Source organism: Phocoena sinus, unplaced genomic scaffold (assembly GCF_008692025.1).
Source record: "Phocoena sinus isolate mPhoSin1 unplaced genomic scaffold, mPhoSin1.pri scaffold_54_arrow_ctg1, whole genome shotgun sequence".
Lineage (NCBI taxonomy): Eukaryota > Metazoa > Chordata > Mammalia > Artiodactyla > Phocoenidae > Phocoena > Phocoena sinus.
The window spans coordinates 1-20,097 of NW_022605674.1; the positions used below are offsets into that span (position 1 = coordinate 1).

Sequence of the window (20,097 nt, forward strand, 5' to 3'; positions counted from 1 at the left end):
GTTTAGGCTATTCCCCAAGAAGAATGACCCCCTGAGTCTCCACTCTCCTGCAACCATTATGGTTTATTCTGAAGCCCTGACCTGCTCCCCAGCGGGAATCTGGAATTTCGTCGATGCCAGGCACAGGGTGCCTAGGAGACCAGCCTCCAGTAAGAGTCTTGTGGGTCTGAGGAGGCTCCCTGGGGGACAATTCACACCCGTTGTCGCCATTTAACTGTGGTGATGAAGCCCGACGTTGGAAAAGGTTTCCTGGAAGTTTATGCTCGTTTCCTCAGATTTCACCTCATCCACCAAGCCCTTTGCTGGTTTTGCTTGGTCTCCCTTCACTGAAGGAAATCACAGCCACCAGGACACCTCTCTACTGAGTCTTGTGGGTCTTCTTAAGGACAAAAGTAGTTGCCTGTGGTCTTGGGGGACACTCGACACAGGACGATCTGAGAAAACAAGCAGCAAACCCAGGGTCTAGGGTTTCCCTCCGTCTCCTGCCGTCTGCACCCGGGGGGTAAAAGTCATCATGGGAATCAGGGTCTGCACTAAACTCCACCCCTCCATGGATAGCCCAGGACCACCCAGAGAAGCAGTAAGTCGGGAGCACTGGAAACTCCCCACACCTCCCCACCACCCTTGGAACAAGCTCCAGTGAGAGGATTATCAGGTCCACACTCAGAACTCCTGCTCTCCAGACTTTCAGTGTGAGCTCCTGTCTACAACCCTGTTGGTTTCTCTCTGTGGCTCCTTGATCCGAAGGCAGGGACCCCAGATGCGGCCACACTCACCCCCCACACACACACACCAGGAAGCTGGTCTGGAGCCTCTGCCTTGTGGATTTTAAGAGCTGCCAGAGCTCCCACAAGAGCCTCAGGCTGCCACCCAGCCTCCATGAGGAGGGAGCCCATAGAGCAGGAGGGAATCCTTTATCAGTTAGCACGTGTTTTGTCCTCATTAGGGAGAAAATGCACAAATAGTCCAGATCTTCTTTCTCCACAACACAGGCTAATGTCCACTGCTTCCTTCTTGGTTTATCCTTTAAGTATGCCATACGTTTGCAGTGGGAAAATAACCAAAGCAAACCACCTGCAGGAAAGTTATTGCCTACCCACTTTTGATGGTGAATCCTTATCGGATTTCCCATGAGTCGTATTCTGCCTTGAACATATTACAAGAGCAAAGAGTACGGAGATTTTTAAAAAATTTAATCGAATTTTCAGAGATTCTTCATCTCTGCTCCAGAAAACGTAACCCATCGGATATCCCTTAACCCTTCATGCACTGTGAACTCTTAGGAAATTTCCTCTCTGTCCACCCCGCCCCCAAACGTGAGCAAGGGCTCCTGTTCCCACTTCCGGGATGTGGATAAAAAACAAGACACACCTTCAGTCCAGAGCAGGCTCCCACATGCTGTCTGGAATAATGTTTGGGCATCACATTGGACGGGGCACAAAATGCCAAGAGATGCTCTTGACTTGAGTCTGTTGCTTTGTGTCCAGAGATTTTCATTTCATTGCGATTCCGAGAATCAAAATATCATCTTTGATAGAAAGTACCTTTTTTCTTAGTCAAACATACGCTTCCAAACCCACCTAAAATATTGGGTCAAAACTTCTCCAGGAGTTTTCTCATCAGACAGAAGGGAATCAATGATCCTCTAGATTCAGCGTGTATCCCATCGTGCTCTTTTGAAAACTCATCCATATCCTGCTCACAGTGACAGAGCTGTTAGCACCTGCAGTGAGGACGGGAGTGGGGAGGGGGCCGTGTGTGGACACAAGGTGACCTTTGCTCTGGTTGTCCGGCACGAACACACACATCTGCCTACAATTACCCAGACTGGATTGTTTAAACTGCAAGCTCGCGGTTACTACATTCAGGGGAATATTTGATATCACAGCTCAGTCTACTTTGTAGAATGTGACTTCTGAACATGTGGAAGGCCATATTCAGGTCATTCTCATGAAAAGAAAAAGTCTTGCTTTGAAAAATGTAACACTGATTATAAATGCAGCTATATGTTTAACAGAGAAAACGAAGAAAGAAATAACAGGACAGATGCAAAGGAGCAACGGCTGTTTCCATAATAATGGTGGAGGGTAGAAATCATCACAGAGGCTATTTCAGGAGAGTAAAAACACTGATTCCCGCACTGCACCTTTATTAGCAGCTATAATCCCAATGAAAGTAGAACTTAGAAATGAAGTTGGTCAATATTTTCTACACGCTACTTGAGCTCTCATGATATAGATAGACAGACCAAAGATTCTGGTCATTTGGAAAATGCTGTGATAAGGACAAATGAATACACAGATTGAGACTAACATAGACTTGGAAAATAAGGGGCCTAATTGGTTGGGTTAAACAAAATCAGGTTTATCAGGAAGATGATTTAGACAAGAAAAGTGTGCCCAGGACCGGCATAGAGGGAGCCATATATGACGAGCCTTCCAAAGATAGAGGACCGATTGACACTTGAAAACAGCCCGATTGACACGTGACTCCAACTTCATGAGAGCCAGGAGCCAGGAGCACAAGAGAGAGCTGCTCTCCAGTCGTGGATGCCTGAAAACACAGTTATCAAATGTTCCTCTTCGCTTGTTACTGTGGGGATGATGTGTCCTGAGGAATCCAACCAACCTACTTTTTCGTCTAAACTAATGAATTTGGGATATCCCTGGCAGTCCAGAGATTGAGACTTAGCACTTACATTGCAGTGGGTGAAGTTTCGATCCCTGGTCAGGGAACATAGATCCCACAAGCTGCGTGGCATGGCCGCAGAAAACACAACAAAAACCAAAACAAAACATTAAAAAAAAGTTTTTTTTTAACTACTGAATTCACATAATTTGCATTTTAGTAATGTTTCCATTTGAAAACTGTCTTTCAGGTTCAAGAAAAATTTAATATTGAAGCCACAACACTCACACCTGTTTTTCAATGAATTCTCATAGGTGTTAGATGTGCTGGGATTCCACCTAGAAGCTGCATTGGCTCTTCATGGAAACATGTGACCTTGATATCACTGAGGAAGGGAGGACATACCCTCCAACCCACCCTCCATACTGGAGCCATGTTGCAAAGAGCCCATCGTATTGGGAGACTGTCTTCCTGTAGGGCTGTCCCTGGACAGGGTTCACCGATGCCAGGACAGAGACAATTCTGAGACCCAGAGTGTGTCCCCAACCCTCCCTGGTTCAGCCCACTCAGATGCAGGTCAAAGAGCAGGGACAACAAACAAGAAAATCACACATTGTCCTTTGTCCTCATCCCTCTGCAGGGTCCTCAGATCTCCTCTCAGCTGTAAATGCTTCAACCACAGATGCAAATGAGCAACCAGCAGACTCACAGCAACGGGGAGCCTGTGAGCCAGGGCAGGATTTGGTCTCACTTCCCCATGACCTTGGACCACTGTGCCAAGTGCTACTACCTGTATATGAGCTACAGTAATAATCGGCCTCGTCCTCAGCCTGGAGCCCAGAGATGGTCAGGGAGGCCGTGTTGCCAGACTTGGAGCCAGAGAAGCGATCAGGGATTCCTGAGGGCCGTTTATTGACATCATAAATCAAGAGTTTGGGGGCCGTGCCTGGGAGCTGTTGGTACCAGCTGACATAGTTATATTTTCCTATGTCACTGCTGGTTCCAGCACAAGAGATGGTGACTGTCTGTCCTGGATTCCCGGACACTGAGGGAGGCTGAGTCAGGCCAGACTGGGCCCAGGATCCTGGAAAGAGGAGAAACGCACTCTGGTCAGTTCAGTGCTGGGGCCCAGGTCACCCTGAGGACACAGACGCAAAGGATCAGCCAGATGTCCCTGGGTTCCCTTTCCTAGAGGCCTCACCTGTGTCCTGAGTAAGGAGGGTGACAAGGAGCAGAGCCCAAGCCATGGTGGAAACGCCCCAGACGCTGCCTTCTGAGCCCCCAGCCCTCGGCCTGGTCCCCCAGACCTCTCTTATCTCGTCCCCACAGAGGAGGGAGGGGCCTCCATGCAAATCTGCTTCCTGCACCTGGCCCTCCTCCCCCCCTCTGCTCACCCCCTCTGACATGGTTTGTTCCAGATTCTTCTGCATCCCTGGACAGCAGAGATTATTGGAGACTTAACTCCTTTACATCGTGTGTGAGGACAGAAGGAGTCCATGACGGGATGTGGGAAAGGAATCCAGCCCGGGATTTCCTGTCTCTCCTGGTGTGAGAGTCATGGTGCTTCCTGGGGGAGGAATCCCAGAAGGTCCTCTCTGTGCTCTTGGGACGAAGGAGAGGCCCTGAGCCCAGGTGGCTGAAAAATCCAACAGCACCACTTTCTGAGAGTTAAAGGCAGAGCTGCGTACCAGTATCCCCTCACCTACTTCTGTTTTAAAAATTTTATTGAAGGGCTTTCCTGGTGGCACAGTGGTTGAGTCCGCCTGCCGATGCAGGGGACACGGGTTTTTGCTCCGCTCTGGAGAATCCCACATGCCGTGGAGCGGCTGGGCACGTGAGCCATGGCCGCTGAGCCTGCGCGTCCCGAGCCTGTGCTCCGCAACGGGAGAGGCCACAACAGTCAGAGGCCTGCGTACCGCAAACAAACAAAAAAAGCAAACAAAAAAATTTATTGAAGGGACTTCCGTGGCGGTCCAGTGGTTAAGGCTCCACACTTCCACTGCAGGCGGTGTGGGTTTGATCAATGGTCGGAGGACTAAGGGGCTGCATGTCGCGTGGTGCAACTAAAGAATTTTTAAAAATTAAAAAAAAGAGAAAAAAGAAAGAAAAAAATTCTATTAAAGTATAGTTGAATTACAATGTTGTGTGAATGTCTGCTGTACAGCAAAGTGACTCACTTATTCATTTATATATACATTCTCTTTCTTATTCTTTTCCATTAGGGTTTGTCATAGGATATTGAAAACAGTTCCCTGTACTATACCGTAGGACCTTGTTGTCTATCCATCCTATATATAGTAGTTTGTATCTGCTGGTCCCAGACTCCCAGTCCATCCCTCCCCCATCCCCAACTCCCTCTCATCCCCCTCAGTTGGGAGGGTCCTCAGATTCCCCTCCAGCCTCTGTCTCCAAAGTGCTCTGAGTCTGAGGCCCAAGCCTGAGCCCTGGGCCATTTATTAGCACTTTTGAAGATGATTTCTTGGGGCACAAATGCTTTGGGACTAAGAGGGGTTACTCAGGAAGCAGCTCTTGAAACTTCCCACAGGACAGTATAAGCCACAGGTACCTTCCCCAAATCCTGGCCCTTGCTGCCCCCTGGTGACTTCAGATGGTGCCAACCAACACCCTGGAACCTGAGGGACAGAAAACAACCCGGTCCCCAGACTGGCTGCCCTGCAGCTCCTTGTAGGACGTTTCCTAAGAGCAGGTCCAAGTTTGTGTAAATGAACTGACATGGAAAGCACAGTCCACAAAAAGCTGGATGGAATTAACCACCTGGACTCAACCGGGCAGAGAGTCTGATTAAACCAAAATGCCAACATAGGATTTAAAGACCTATAGTTTCACCACATAATATTGGCCACACCAGGATAGAATGAAATCACTTGGCATATGGAAACCCAGAACATCTCCACTGTATGGAAGGGAAAGTTAACAGAGCGTGTCTCACAGATCTGCTGGAATTATATCACAAAGATATTCATCCAGTTTGTTAAAAATGATGCAAGAAATAAGGACAGAACCTACTGAAGTCAACAGAGAGATACAGAGTGTCAGCCGATATATGGGAGAAAATCTAAAGAAGAGTGATGTATGTATATGTATAACTGATTCAATATGCTGTACAGCAGAAACCAACACAACAGTGTAAATCTACTATATTCCAATAAAATTTTTTTAAAAAAGAAAGTCTCAGGTAAGCAATAGAAGGTGGAAAAAACCACAGTGAATCTACTACAGAGAAAATTCCAGCAGATGGGATCAACGACAGGCAGAGCACTGGATAATGAAAGATTTCTGACTTGAAGTCATGCAATGGAAACAGTCCCTTGTTCGACATAAGGGGGGAATATGAATTTAAAAGAATGAAGTAGTATCCACATATTATGGAACTTCAATTGACCTAATACACAAAGAATTGGAGTTCCCAAAGGAGAGGAGACAGAGAGACACAGAGAAACCCTCACATCCAGAATCCTGACACGCCTCAGCGTGTAGAAACGACAGGGCAACCACACCAAGTTTCATTGTAATGAAATCTTGAGGTGTGGACAATTTTGAGACGCCTCTTCAGGTTGATTGACTATTGGTATGATAGGAAAATGTCAGCTAAAGAACTAGTACCCGGAGTTCCCTGGTGGTCCAGTGGTTACGACGCAGTGCTTCCAATGCAGGGGGCACGGTTTCCATCCTTGTTCAGGGAGCTAAGATCCCACATGCCACTTGGTGGGGTAAAAAAAAAGAGAAAACCCAGTTCCCTGCAGATTCTACCACAATGTTTCCTCCTCTCTCTCCCTCTCCCCAAACTCACAACACAAACGCCTGTCCCAGAGCTCTTCACTCTGGTCATTGTGGGTGCGTGGAGCAAATGCACAACTATGATTGCTTCTTTTAAACCCAAGTCAAACAATACTGATAGTCAGAGTCATATATCAGAGTTTAGGAAGAGTCCAAAGAACATAGGAGTACAGAAAAGCACAAATATGGAAGCCAGGATGCATGTTGACAAGTGTTTACTGACTTTTTCCTGAGAAAGGCCAGTCCCAGGTCTGCAGTGGTGCTAAGTAGACCTGTCATTCCTTAGGTCGTGATCGGTGGTGAGTATGGTCGTGATGAGCTGAGGTAACTTGACAATTATAATGAGTGTGAGTCCTTACAGATGCAGGTAGATCTGTAGATTCTCTCTCCTTTTAGTTGTGAGGCTGGTAGACCACTGCCCACTAACCCCACTGACAGATTTGCTCAAGGGAGAGGGTGAAGCACATGTCCTGGATAAGGGGGCACGGCAGAGCTGACTCTGTGGGGGTCAGGAGGAGAAGCCTGTGTGCCTCCAGAGTTTTGTAGCCTCTGCCCACCTCTCTGAATAGCCATCTCCCATGGAGCCCTTTCTCCAATGGGCAACCAGCAGAAATATTCACCTACAAGGAAGCTGACATCATCCATGTGCTGACATACCTGATACCATCCTGTAAAGTTGGATGCGTGTCGCCCGGATTCTGATTTGTACTGTATGGCTGGCTAGGATTGTCCTTGACATGAACAATTTTCTAGGGTCTTGATCAGCCAGAAACAATCTCTCTCGCTTCCTCCCAGTGAAGTGATCTCAGACAACTCCTGGGGTCCATGTCCCGCTGAATAGCAGGAAACGTGGGCCAGCTGATACCCTGACAATATTCCCCTTAGAAATCAAGGACCCACCCACATCCCTCAAGGCTAAATGCCTGACTCTAGGCTTCCTTGTCTTTCCTCTGGGACCCTGTCTGCCGTCTTCAGGATGGGCTCCAGGAAATCCAGGGAAGCCTCTGCCCAGACCAAGCTGAGCGTCTGTTTAGGGTCCATGTCTCTTGGGACCTCACCTGTAGACACACTACCCTTTCCTCACTCCGCGGGTTGGATGCTTGTACCCACTGTTTCAAACTATGTTGTTTGGGGGATGCATATCTAGGAAGGCTGGGGCAGGAATGTAAAGAAAGGCCATGGAATGATTAACCCTGGAGTCAGCAAACCAGCTAACCGGGGAGTGGGGTAGAGAGATGTGCTTTGGGGGGTAGATTTTGTCTGGGGTTATGTGGTTTCTGTTTATTATTCCTCCTTAAATTGTGAGTGTGCTTTCACACATTCTCCTTCAGGAATGCTGCATTTCATAATCAAAGGAATTGTGCAAAATACGCTGAAAGAGACATGACTACTTTTCCTCTCCTTAGCTGCATAGACCGGGATTCAGACATGGAGGACATTTTCACAAAAAACTGCAAGTGTAAGAGGCAAACCTGCCCTTGAAGCCTTGCAGATGGTAGAAACAGGCACCTGGAACGACTGAACAAAGAAAGTGGAAAGAAAAAGAGAGTCATCGTCGGGACAAACACTTTCTCAGGCTGTTTGATGCAGCTGAGACCGTGCCCCCTCCCTGCCCCTCCAGCTCATCCAGGACACATGCAAACAGCACATAGAGTGATGGGCAGATGCCCCCATCCGGGATCCTTAGGAGGCTCTGAGGAGAGAAGATGAAGCCTTGACTGCCTCCTGAAGACGTCCCTGAGGGGAATGTCGTGTTTTCATTTCATCTCGGGAAGTGAGGTGAACCTAGAATTTTCATTCCCTAGGCCCCGAAAGGATCACTCTGTACTGGGTTGTGACAGGAGAGAGAAAAAATGAATGTGAATCTGTGAATTGATTACTTGATCCATCAGATGAAGTACATCCTTATAATGCAGTATTATTCGGCTGTAAGAAGGGGGAAGTAGTGAATATGCTTCCACAGGAATGAGCCTGGAAACATTAGACTATGTGGGGGGATCCTGGCACAAAGGTCCGAGGGGGACAGGGAGTGACTGCCGGTGGATGAGGTGTGTCTTGAGGGGCAGGAAGCATCTGGACTCTGGAGTGATCATGGATGGACTAATTTGTCAATACATTAAAAACCCTGATTCTACACCTTAAATGCTGACTGTGATTTCATGTGAACTCTGTTGAAAAGAAATGTATTAAGTCTTAGATGCTGAAGGAAGAAACCTATTCTCAGTGGTTCAGAAAATGAATGTTTTGTTTACGTGTGTGGGTGTGTTGAGTATGTATATTTATGGATGTTTATATATGTATACACATCCAAATACATATACACACACACACACATATAGACAGAGAGAGAAAATGAGAGATAAGCTGATATAATGAAAAGCGAAGATGGCAATAGTGAAAAATGATGGATCTGGGAAAAAGTTATGAAGCAGTTCTTTATGAAATATTCAAATTCATTTAAGATTTGTCATTATTGGCAATAAAATAATAACAAACAAGCAACAAAGTGAAAGCCTGTATTTAAAAGTGAAGAGGCTGGAGGGAGCTAAAGGGAGGTTTTGGTCTCACTTCCCCATGACCTTGGACCACTGTGCCAAGTGCTACTACCTGTATATGAGCTACAGTAATAATCGGCCTCGTCCTCAGCCTTGGAGCCCAGAGATGGTCAGGGAGGCCGTGTTGCCAGACTTGGAGCCAGAGAAGCAGATCAGGGATCCCTGAGGGCCGTTTATTGTTATCATAAATCAGGGTTTTGGGGGCCATGCCTGGAGCTGTTGGTACCAAGCCGACATAACTGCTGGTTCCAGCACAGGAGATGGTGACCGTCTGTCCTGGAATTCCCGGACCTGAGGGAGGCTGAGTCAGGCCAGACTGGCCCAGGACCCTGGAGAGAGGAGAGAACACATTCTGGTTAGTTCAGTCCTGGGGCCCAGGTCACCCTAAGGACAGAGACACAAAGGATCAGCCAGATGTCCCTGAGGTTCCTTTCCTAGAGGCCTCACCTGTGTCCTGAGTGAGGAGGGTGACAAGGAGCAGGGCCCAGGCCATGGTGGAGACGCCCCAGACGCTGCCTTCTGAGCCCCCAGCCCTGGGCCTGCTCCCCCAGAACTCTCTTATCCCCTCACTCTCAGAGGAGGGAGGGGCCTCCATGCAAATCAGCTCCCTGCACTGCCTGTCCTCACCACCTCTGCTCTAGCCCTTGATTCTGGTAACGTCTGCGTCTCTGGACAGCAGAGCTGCCTGAGAGATTAAAACAGGTTATCATGTATTGTCTGATTCAGGACAGACTGAGAAGGTGACAGAGGCCGGGACCCGGAGCCCAGCTGGCTGTGTCCTCTCCTCCTGTGGGGGATCATGCTGGATGCAGTGGGATCCTAGGACTCCCCTCCTTTTGCAAGGAGGAGGGGAACAGGGCGTCTATGCTGGGGAGGAGAGGACATCCCGTGACCCCTCTTCCAGGGACTCGGGGGAGCCGGAGACCCTCTCCTTGCCCCTCATGCCCTCCCCAGTCCCCTAGGCTCAGGTGCTCAGGTATCACTCTCTCCGCTGCTCTGTGGTGGTTTGAGATTGGAGGTGCTCCCTGGCATGTCCACTACAGGAATTATGGGATATGGTAGATAATGGACACCCCTCCCTCGTGACCTCCTTAGGCCTGGCTCAGGAGCAGCTGCTGAGATTTTGAACACGACAGAATGACAACACAGACAACCTCCCCCAAATCCGGGCCCTGCTGCCCCCCAGTGGCCTCAGTGGTGAGAGCTGAACCCAGCGAGACAGCCGAGTTGGGCTGGACACCCAGGTTTCCCCCTCCCCAGCTCAGTGCTAGGCCCCCATCCCTGCAGACAAGCCTCACCTTCCCTCAACTTCCTCCAGAATGAAGTACGTCACCTGCAAAATCAGGAGGCCCAGATGCCCCTCTCAGGGTCACCTTGCTCGTCCCAGGAGGGCCTTGTCACAGGGTTGGTGATGGGGGATGGAAGTGGGCTCAGGACAGAGAACCTGAAATATAAGTTAGTCCTATCTCGTTAAGGATGCTGAGTAGAGAAACAGGCCCCCGAGAAATGCCTGAATCCTCAAATATAGAAAAAAGGATAATGTGAGACACAGAGAGAGCTCTGTCCAGACAGAGAATGACCCAGGGAATAAAGGGACAGATACTGGGGCTGAGGCTCTGGAGGACGGACCGGGTCAGGAGGGGCCTGGGGGTCCAGCTCTGGGTCCTATGCTTGGGGGTGGGGGTCATGGGGACATAGAATTTCCCTGTCTTCCCCTCTGTGCCTTTGAGACGCCCTCACCTCAGAGCCTGGCACCTTCCTGAGGTCAAGGCTCTTTCATCTCAGACACACTTCCCCAAGGGTGTTTTTCCAGAAGAGCTGATGTTTGCAGTATATATTACACTCCGGATGATGGGTCCTTTCTGGAGGCAAATGGACATGACCCCTCAGGCAATGGACTAGGAGTTTATGAAACACAAATACTTTGATGAAGGTTTTCAGTGTCACTGCTCATATCACATGACCACATTCAGGAGCTAAGGGGGTGAGGCCCTGGCCAAGCTTGGGTGTGGGTGAAGGGGAGCCTCTGGGGGCGGGAAAGGAAATGTGTGTGAGGACGGTGTTAGCCCTGGATTTGAGACAATCGTTGGCGTGTGTTTCACAGAGGTATGGGCTTGTCCTATGTAGACATTCACTTAACAATGTCTTTTTTTGAGATTGTAATGAAGCGGGGACTGGTCAGGACCTTCTCACAGGTCAATCAGTCAGGCATCTGACACCAGGTCAGAGCCCAGCGGTTTGGATCTTATATCTGGGGACTGCTAGTGGACGGGCCTCCTGTGATCACTCCAGGTGTCCAGTGCTTCCTGCAAGAAGCAAACCCCGCGGTCACGGGAGCTGTCTTGCCTCTGCCGCACGTTTTGTTCATACAAGCAGCAACTCAGGGCCCCTCGTGATTCGGGCGTCAAGGTTGGATTAAAAATCTGAGACGTCTGCGCCCACTCAATAAGACACGACGGAAATATAATAAGAATGACTGCCACCAAAGGAGGGAAATACCACTAACACACAATAGGAGGCATAGCAATAGTGAACGCATATACCTATTAAGAATCACTAAAATCAATGACTGGATTCTTACCTTTCTGGAAAAATTAATATGGGATTCAAAAAATACCAACAGTTTAAGAAAAGAAAGATAAAATATCCCAAAAAGTTCAATGACACCTAACCCAGAATTCAATGGACACATAAAGGTAACAGCCCAGCGACGCTGATCCCTCGTTGCGGTGAATAATAACAACAGTGGCAATATATCCTGACCATGGAGAAAGCTAAGCCATTTCATGTTACCTCCACCCAAAGGGGCTCTTCTCGCATCATTGTAAAATTATATTCATATATAGTTAAATTATTTGAAGCATCACAGGAAGCTGCCCCTACAGCCTGGGACTACACACACTGCACACCAGGACAGTGGTGGCTCCAGAAGCTCCTACTGAAGCATCCTCTGCTCGCCACACCTACCATGGGGTTTTGTTGGGAATTATCCCCGTTGTAAAAACAGTAACTAATTTCGATCAGGAGATTGTATCCCACCTTTACAGCAGACACTCAGAGAGGCCATGGTGGCTCCCGACCCCCTTTGCACAGGTGACCCTTGGTAAAGATCCAGCTGGTGCCCTTACACTCAGGAACAAGTCTCCCCACAGGTGCCACAGAGGATCCCGGAACAGTGGCCTCTGTGCCACCTCTGTCGTCTCCACCAGGACACACACCTGTCGGGCAGCTGTAGCGTCTCACCAGCCTTTACACACAAGGGACCCTGACTCAGGACATGGTTCAGTGTCTAGTAACTGAGACCCCTTCCCCCTGTGCTGTGACCCAGTGCTGCTGCGGGTCCCTGTATGACCCTGTTCAAGCCAAGTGATTCAAGCATGATGATACTGACCTATGTGTTTATAAGTAAAGAAAGAACGGTAACAGGTAAAAGCTTAGAAGAAATAGTGATGATGAGAACATTAGGAGAAGATTGAGCTTCCCGGGTAAGAGGATTGTATTAGTCTAGGGTTCTCTAGGGAAACAAAACAAAGGAAATATATACATATAGATAGCGAAGAATTGTATGTAAGTAATATATATATACTGAGAGAGAGGAGATTATTATTGATTATTGAGCACAGAACTCCCAGGAGCTGATCTCTTCAGCCTGAAAGCTGGGAACGCTGGTGATGTAATTCAGTTTGTGTCCAAAGATTTGGGAACCAGGGGAGCCAATGATGTACATTCCAGTCTGAGGGCTGGAGAAGTTGAGGTGAAATGTCCCAGCTCGTACAGGGAGAAGAGAACACAGACGTGAAATCTCCTGCCTTTTCCTTTTGCTCTACACAGACCCTCAACAGATTGGGCGCTGCCCACCCACACTGGGGAGGGCAAATGTATTTACTGAGTCCCCAGATTCAAATGCTCATCTCATCCAGGAACACCTGCCCGGACCCATCCAGAAATGATGCTTCATCTGAGTCCCCTGTGACCAGTCAAAGGGACACATAAATTTAACCATCTCAGTGACCATCCACGCTGATTTTGCCCCACAATGAGGTCCCAGCCAGGACAGGGCAGTTTTGAGTGGTAAAACTGGGAAATTTCTGGCAATCAGGAGACTTGGTCACGGCCCAGTTCTGGTGCTTATGCTTGGGTCCACCCAGATGTTCAAACCAGGAGGTCGACGCTGACGATGCTGTATTATTCGGCCATAAGAAGGGAATCAAGTACTCATATGTGCTTCAAGGGGAAAGAACATTGAAAACACTTTAAAGAATGAGAGAAGCCAGACACCAAGGGCCACATAGGGTATCATGGCATTTGTGTGAAAAATCTGGGACAGGCAGGAAGTACATTAATGTTTGGAGGGCTGGAGTGACAGGGAAAGGGGATTGCCTGGTGAGAGATGAGGAGTTCCTTTTCCGGGGATGAAAATATCCTGGAAGATTGAGCGTTAGTGGATGTTCAAACCTGTGAGTACATTAAACACCAACTGGATCCATCACCTTAAAATGATGTATGTGATGGATTGTGAAGCCTATGGTAGAAAGAATATGAAGGCTTGGTTACTGATAGATACAAATTACACTCAATGATTCAGAAAATAAATGTTTTGTGTTCCTGAGTGTGTGCTGTGTGTGCATATGGATGTGTGTGCGTACAGACGTACAAAGGCAGAGAGGGAATGAGAGACAACGGGATATGAGAAAGGCGAATCTTGCAAAATATTGAAAGCTAGTGAATCTGGAAAGGTCTGCAAGACTTCCTTATAGACCTTTAAATTTTTATTTCAGTTTTTAATTACTACAAAATAATAACAAAAACAAATGAAAGCCTCAGTTTAGGAGTGAAGGGATGAATGAGCTCAGAGGAGCTTCAGTCCCGCTTCTCCATGAACTGGGACCACTGTGCACAGCGCGACTACTTGTATATGAGCTGCAGGAATAATCAGCCTCGTCCCTCAGCCTGGAGCTCAGGGATGGGCAGGGAGGCCGAGTTCGCAGGACTTGGATCCAGAGAAGCGGTCAGGGATCCCTGAGGGCCGTTTATTCACCTCATAAATCAGGGTTTTGGAGGCCGTGCCAGGGCGCAGTTGGTACCAGCCAACAGCGTTATATTTCCCAATGTCATTGCTGGTTCCAGCAACAGGAGATGGTGACCGTCTGTCCCGGAATCCCGGACAATGAGGGAAGCTGAGTCAGGCCAGTCTGGGCCCAATACCCTGGAAAGGGTTCAAACACACTCTCGTAAATCCCGTTCTGGGGACCAGGTCACCTTGAGAACAAAGACACAAAGGATCAGTCAGATGTCCCTGGGGTCCATTCCCTGGAGGCCTCACCTGTGCTCTGAGTGAAGAGGGTGACAAGAAAACAGATCCCAGGCCATGGTGGACATGCCCCAGACGCTGCCATTCTGAGCCCCCAGCCGTGGGCCTGCTCCCCCAGAACTCTCTTATCCCCTCCCCCACACAGAGGAGGGAGGGGCCTCCATGCAGATCAGCTTCCTGCACCTGATGGTCCTCACCCCTCTTGCCATGGCCCTGGACACTAGATTTTCTGCATCGTGGGGGGAGAATATAGCTCAGGGATTTAAAACGTTTTGACACTATAGATGACATGTATATACAGGAGCATGAATTGTTTGTAGCTGGTTTGCAGGGAGAGAAAGACCAGCTGAAGTCCCTCAGGCAATGAGCTCCTGGACCTTCAGGGTCTCTGCTGGGGCAGGACTGTGCCTCTGGTAACCACAGTGCAGGGGACATTCTGCAGCGCCCTCTGCTGGATGCCTATCTCCAAGGTCTCTCTGTTTGTGAAAGAGACAGGCCCACCAGGGGAAAACACCTGCTGTTTGCTGGGTGGCTGTGGGGAGCCCCAGCTGCAGCCTTGTCCCATCCCCGCCCCCACCTCTTTGTTCTGAAGCATCTGCACATCGAATCCACGAGCAGGTCCTTGACCCCCAGCCCCCCACCCCAGGTCCCAGACTGGCCCTGGACCCTAGAGTCTCTGCATCCCTGTACAGCAGGGCTCCTCTGAGAAGACGAAAACTCTGTGACACATTGTCCTTAGTCAGGACACTGACCATACAGGGCCCAGGAAATGGGGCCATCCTGGATGTCCCTGTCACGCACTATTTGAGTCAAGACGTCATTGGCCAATAATCCCGATAACCACTCTTTGGGTTTTGCGGGTGGAAGGTGAGGACACGGGCCCGAGGGGCTGGGGTGACAGAGATTCCATCCCGTCTCCCCCCGGCACCACACGGGAAGCTGGGGTGTGCATCCCCCTCCCTCACCTGTCCCTTCAGCAGGACGGGGCCCCTGTCCCCCGTCCCCTGCCTCTGTAGTGCTCGCAGGAGGAGCCCTGGGAACCCCGCACTTGTTCCTCCTCCTCCTTCTCCCAGCTCAGCACCAGCCACCCTGTCCCTCCTCATCCCCTCCATGCCCTGTCCTTTGTCCCGCAGCCTCATCAGGATGGAATTGTCACTGCCTCCCCAGGTGACTCAGACCCACCCCTGCAGGGTCTCTAATCTTGTCTCAGCATGACCTTGTCTCAGGGACAGTGACCTTGAGGAGATCTCACATCAGGGCAAGGGAAGTACACGATAAATGACTCCAACCCCATAGGTACACTGATGGGAAATATGGGCCCATGAGATGAAGCTGAATTCTCAAAAGCGTTCGAAAAAAGGAATGATGTAAAAGGAGTTAGAGCCCGTCAGGATGGAGGAGCCCCTAATGGAAATGAGGGAAGATGCAGGGTTTAGGGGGCTGGGAGGAGGGGCTGGGTCAGAGTTCACCCTCAGGGCCCAGCAGCAGGGACCTCTCCTCAGGCAGGTCTGTCTGCCACGTGGTGCAAGGGAGGATTCTCCTCTGTCCTCAGCGGGAGGTCCTCCCCCAGAGCTGGTGTCTTCTGAGGTCAGGCTCCTCTCTCTACAGAGATGCTGGACCCAGTGTGTTTCTAGACAGAGAATCAGGGCGGACCTGACTGGTCTTTCCCAAGATTATCACTGTCTCAGTATCTGAAATGTCCAGTCCCTGATTATGAGGAAAGCTGACAGTTGGTATAATTTCCCTCTGCATCCCAGGGTTATGCTCCTGCCTCTGGGAACAGGGCCCCACGGGTGATGCAGATGGAGTACCCGGTCCCCACAGAGCAGACCCCCGCATCCTTCCCGGGTACAATGGGGCGGGGGGACCCAGGAGTGATGGTGCTGGGTTTGTGTGTGTGTGTGTCTTTGTGTGTGTGTGTGTGTGTGTGTGTAACCGAACAAGACCCCTATGGAGCCTTCCAGGGACAGTCCATCCCCAATATCCTCTGCTTTAGCTCTTCTCTGAAGTACCTGGATAATAGTATTTGATGCAAATTTCCTGAGTTGTTTTGCAGATGTGAAAACCCTGCAATGCCCACAAGATGGAAGAACTACTTGGTGACCATGAGCACATAGCCCCAGGCCCCAGGAGCCTAAGGACGGATAATGTTAAGACCTGTGAATCCACCATGCTTCTTCACCATCAGCCAATCAGAGAACTGTGCGCAAGCTGATCATGTACCCTGTGACCACCTCTGTCCTGGCCTTTAAAAACGCTTGGCTAAAACCCTCAAGGGTCTGGAATGTCGGCAGATGCCAGACAGGAGATGCCTAGGAAACCAGCCTCTGGGAAGAGCCTTGCTGGTCTGATGAGCCTCCCCGTGATACAATTCTTCACACACATTGTCACCATTTGACGCTGGGGATGAAGCCCGTCCCTCGGAAAGGCATCCGGGAGATTCTCTGGTTTCCTCGGACTTGACCTCATCCACCATTGCCCTTTGCTGATTTTCCTTTGTCTCCCCTCACTGAAGGAAATCACAGCCATGAGGTTGACTCCCTACTGAGTCCCGAGAGTCTCCTCAGTGGGCCTAAAATGAGCGTTTGGGGGGAATTTTTATAATTTGAAAAAGTTTTATAATTTTTTCACTTGACCTAGAATTTTTTGACCAAGTAGGAATTAGCAGGCTTCTACATTTTTCAGTTCCAGAAATACCACGATTAACAAGCCAATGACAGAGATCTGCACACATCAGACTCTTCTCATTGCTTCTTTGACTCCACTGGCCATGTTGCTAGCCTTGCCCTTGGTAGGGGAGGGCAACAGCTTGGCCCTGGCCACCCAGGATCCAGCTCCTCCCGTTGCCTTTAGGATTTGCAGCTGAGTGGCTGCGGTTCCCACTCTAAGTTCTGGCTTGGAGAAGAGTGAGCACAGAGCCATTCAAGGATGCTCCAATCTCATTACCTTTTGAATCCCTTTGTCTCCAGGCACGTCTGGCTTCTCTAGTTCACTCACTAGAGGCCATCTTGGATTTTGCTTCCGCCAACCAACCCGCAAAGTGCTGAGGCTCTTTCTACCTCCCCGAGCTGCAGGGAACGTGAAACGCAGAGTCTCTGTGGAGTGAGCCCAGATCACAGATCCAGCTGACCCAGCTTGATGTTTCTCCCACCCACTGCCCCCGACCCTCGAATCCCTTCCCAACGTGTTCTGGGGATTTCTGTCTGTGTGAATTAGGAGAACCAAGCAGTTCTTGGAGTGCAGTGCCCCTCTCGAGGCTCACACTCTATTCTCATCTTGGGAGACTGCTGGGACCCGAGTCTAATTGTGGGTCCAGAAGCACAGAGGGGCAATGGGGGCGGGGGGTCCTGAGGAGACTCAGCACAGCCTCACGTGGCAGCTTCCTCAGGGCAGCCGAGACCTTTTCCTTGGGCAATGCAGGGTCAGTCGCCCCAGACAGATGTGGAAAGACCTGTACCGCTGAGGGTGGGGAGGCGCCTTCCACAGGCAAAGAAGACACATGAGAACTGAGGGGCTCAATGTCCCCAGGTCCCTCAGGTCCTGCCACACATCCCCACCCAAGCTGCAGGATCCAGTTCTTTCCCAAGCACCTTCTTCACTACAAGGCTGGGACTCAACTTTGCTGGAATGTGGCCAGTTGAAGGAGGAGGGTCTGGGTGGATTTTCAGCTGTTTCAGTCCAGGTGCTGCACGAGCTGGGGCTCTCCTCCAGGGCTCTCCGGGAAGCTCGCGTGCCACTTGTGCGGCCTTGGGATGGGATCTTGAATCACTAAGCTCATCTTTTCTCTCCCTACTCTATCCAGCAACATTCCGAGCAGTTACCGGCGCCACGATATTCTGTAGGGTTCCCAGAACGTTCCAAAATAGAATATACAGCGTCACCCAGCTCCTCGATTCTTACAAGTGGTTGCTTAGAAGAAGCCAAGGCAGGGATTTTTCTCATTCCAACGAACAGTTCATGACATACACTAGCTGTGCTCTCTGTACTACTGGAAATAGCCATTAGCACCATTCAGTAGAACCAGATTAGACAGCCAATTCCAGAAACCTCAGAATCAACTGAGAAAAATCATCCTTAAAATTCTATTTTTCTTGAAGAACCCCAGGTACCAAAATCGGGATTAGTCACATGGTTCCAGAGAAGCAGGAAAAAATATATAATTTATTGTAGGAATTGATTCACACCATTATGGAGGCTGAAGGTGTCTCACAATCTATCAGCAAGCTTCAGAACCAGGAAAGCCAGTGATATAATTCAATCTGAGTCAGATGCCTGTGATTCGGGGGCCTAGGATGTAAGTCCTGGTCCGAGATTGAAAGCTGAAGGAGCAGCAGTGCCAATGTCCAGGGTCAGAAGAAGGTGAAGCCTCTGATGACAAGGAGAGAGCAAACGTTCCCTTCCTCCCCCTTTTTTCTATTCAAGCTCTCAACTCAAAATGATGCCCAGTGCACTGTGGCAGTGATCTTCTCTACTCAGTCTGTGGACTCAAATGCCAATGTCCTCCTCATGAGACATCTTCATAGACACCAAGAAATAATGTTTTAACCACAGTTTAGGCATCTCTTATAACATGCAAATAGACACATAAAATTAACCCTCACACTGCTGTGGAAGAGCTGGCAAGAGTGGCACATCACACAGGGTGAGGAAGTGGTTACCATCCCAAGACAATAACCCCAAGATCATATTTCCCACCACCTCCACTGTAGGCAGAGGGAGGAGCTCAGAGACCACTGACCTCTCACGGCCGAGCTGCATGAGGCTGGCAGCTCAGGGAGGAGAAGCATATTCAGAGCAACAGGGAGCCTGTGGCTCAGGGACGGTTTGGTCTCACTTCCCCATGAACTCGGACCACTCTGCAAATTGCCACTACTTGTACCTGAGCTGCAGTAATAATCAGCCTCGTCCTCAGCCTAGAGGCCAGAGATGGTCAGGGAGGCCGTGTTCCCAGACTTGGAGCCAGAGAAGCGATCAGGGATCACTGCGGGCCACTTACTGACCTCATAAATCAAGGTTTTGTGGGGCGTGCCCGGGCGCTGTTATTAAGAGCTAACATAACTGCTACCCCTGCTCTCACTGCTGGTTCCAGCATAAGAGATGGGTGACCATCTCTCCCAGATTCCCAGACACTGAGGGAGGCTGAGTCAAGGCGCAATGCGCCCAGTACCCTGGAAAGAGGAGAAACACACTCTGGTCAGTTCCGGACTAGACCCAGGTCACCCTGAGGACAAAGACCCAAAAAATCAGTCAGATGTCCCTGGGGTCCCTTCCCTGGAGGCCTCACCTGTGTCCTGAGTGAGGAGGGTGACAAGAAGCAGAGCCCAGGCCATGGCAGAGACGCCCCAGACGCTGCCTTCTGAGCCCCCAGCCCTCCGCCTGGTCCCCCAGACCTCTCTTATCCCTTCCCCCACAGAGGAGGGAGGGGCCTCCATGCAAATCAGCTTCTTGCACCTGCCCTTCCGCACCGCCTCTACTGTGGCCCTTGATTCTGGGAACGTCTGAGTCCCTGGACAGCAGAGCTGCCTGAGAGATTAAAATGGATTGTCATGTATTTTCTGATTCAAGACAGACTGAGGAGGTGACAGAGCCCAGAACATGGAGCCCAGCTGGCTGTGTCCTCTCCTCCTGTGGGGGGTCGTGGTGGATACAGAGGGAAGCAAGAACTCCCCTCCATCTGCTGGACAAGGGAGCAGGGCATCTATGCTGCTGAGGAGGGGACATCCAGTGACCCCTCTTCCAGGGACCCAGGCAGTGCCAGGGATACTTGCCTTGTCCCTCATGCCCCTCCCCAGTCCCCTAGTCTAA

The 20,097-nt window shown here is 49.9% G+C and overlaps 1 pseudogene and 1 gene segment (V, D, J or C); both read right to left on the minus strand.

Annotated features, from left to right (window-relative positions):
• Window positions 1-3,239: 3,239 nt before the first annotated feature.
• On the minus strand, window positions 3,240-9,521 carry LOC116748329. The segment is given in 2 exon segments: window positions 3,240-3,712; window positions 9,429-9,521. Coding segments are annotated over 2 exon segments (504 nt in total).
• A 4,280-nt stretch (window positions 9,522-13,801) lies between these two features.
• Window positions 13,802-19,656, minus strand: LOC116748327 (annotated as a pseudogene).
• Window positions 19,657-20,097: the final 441 nt, after the last annotated feature.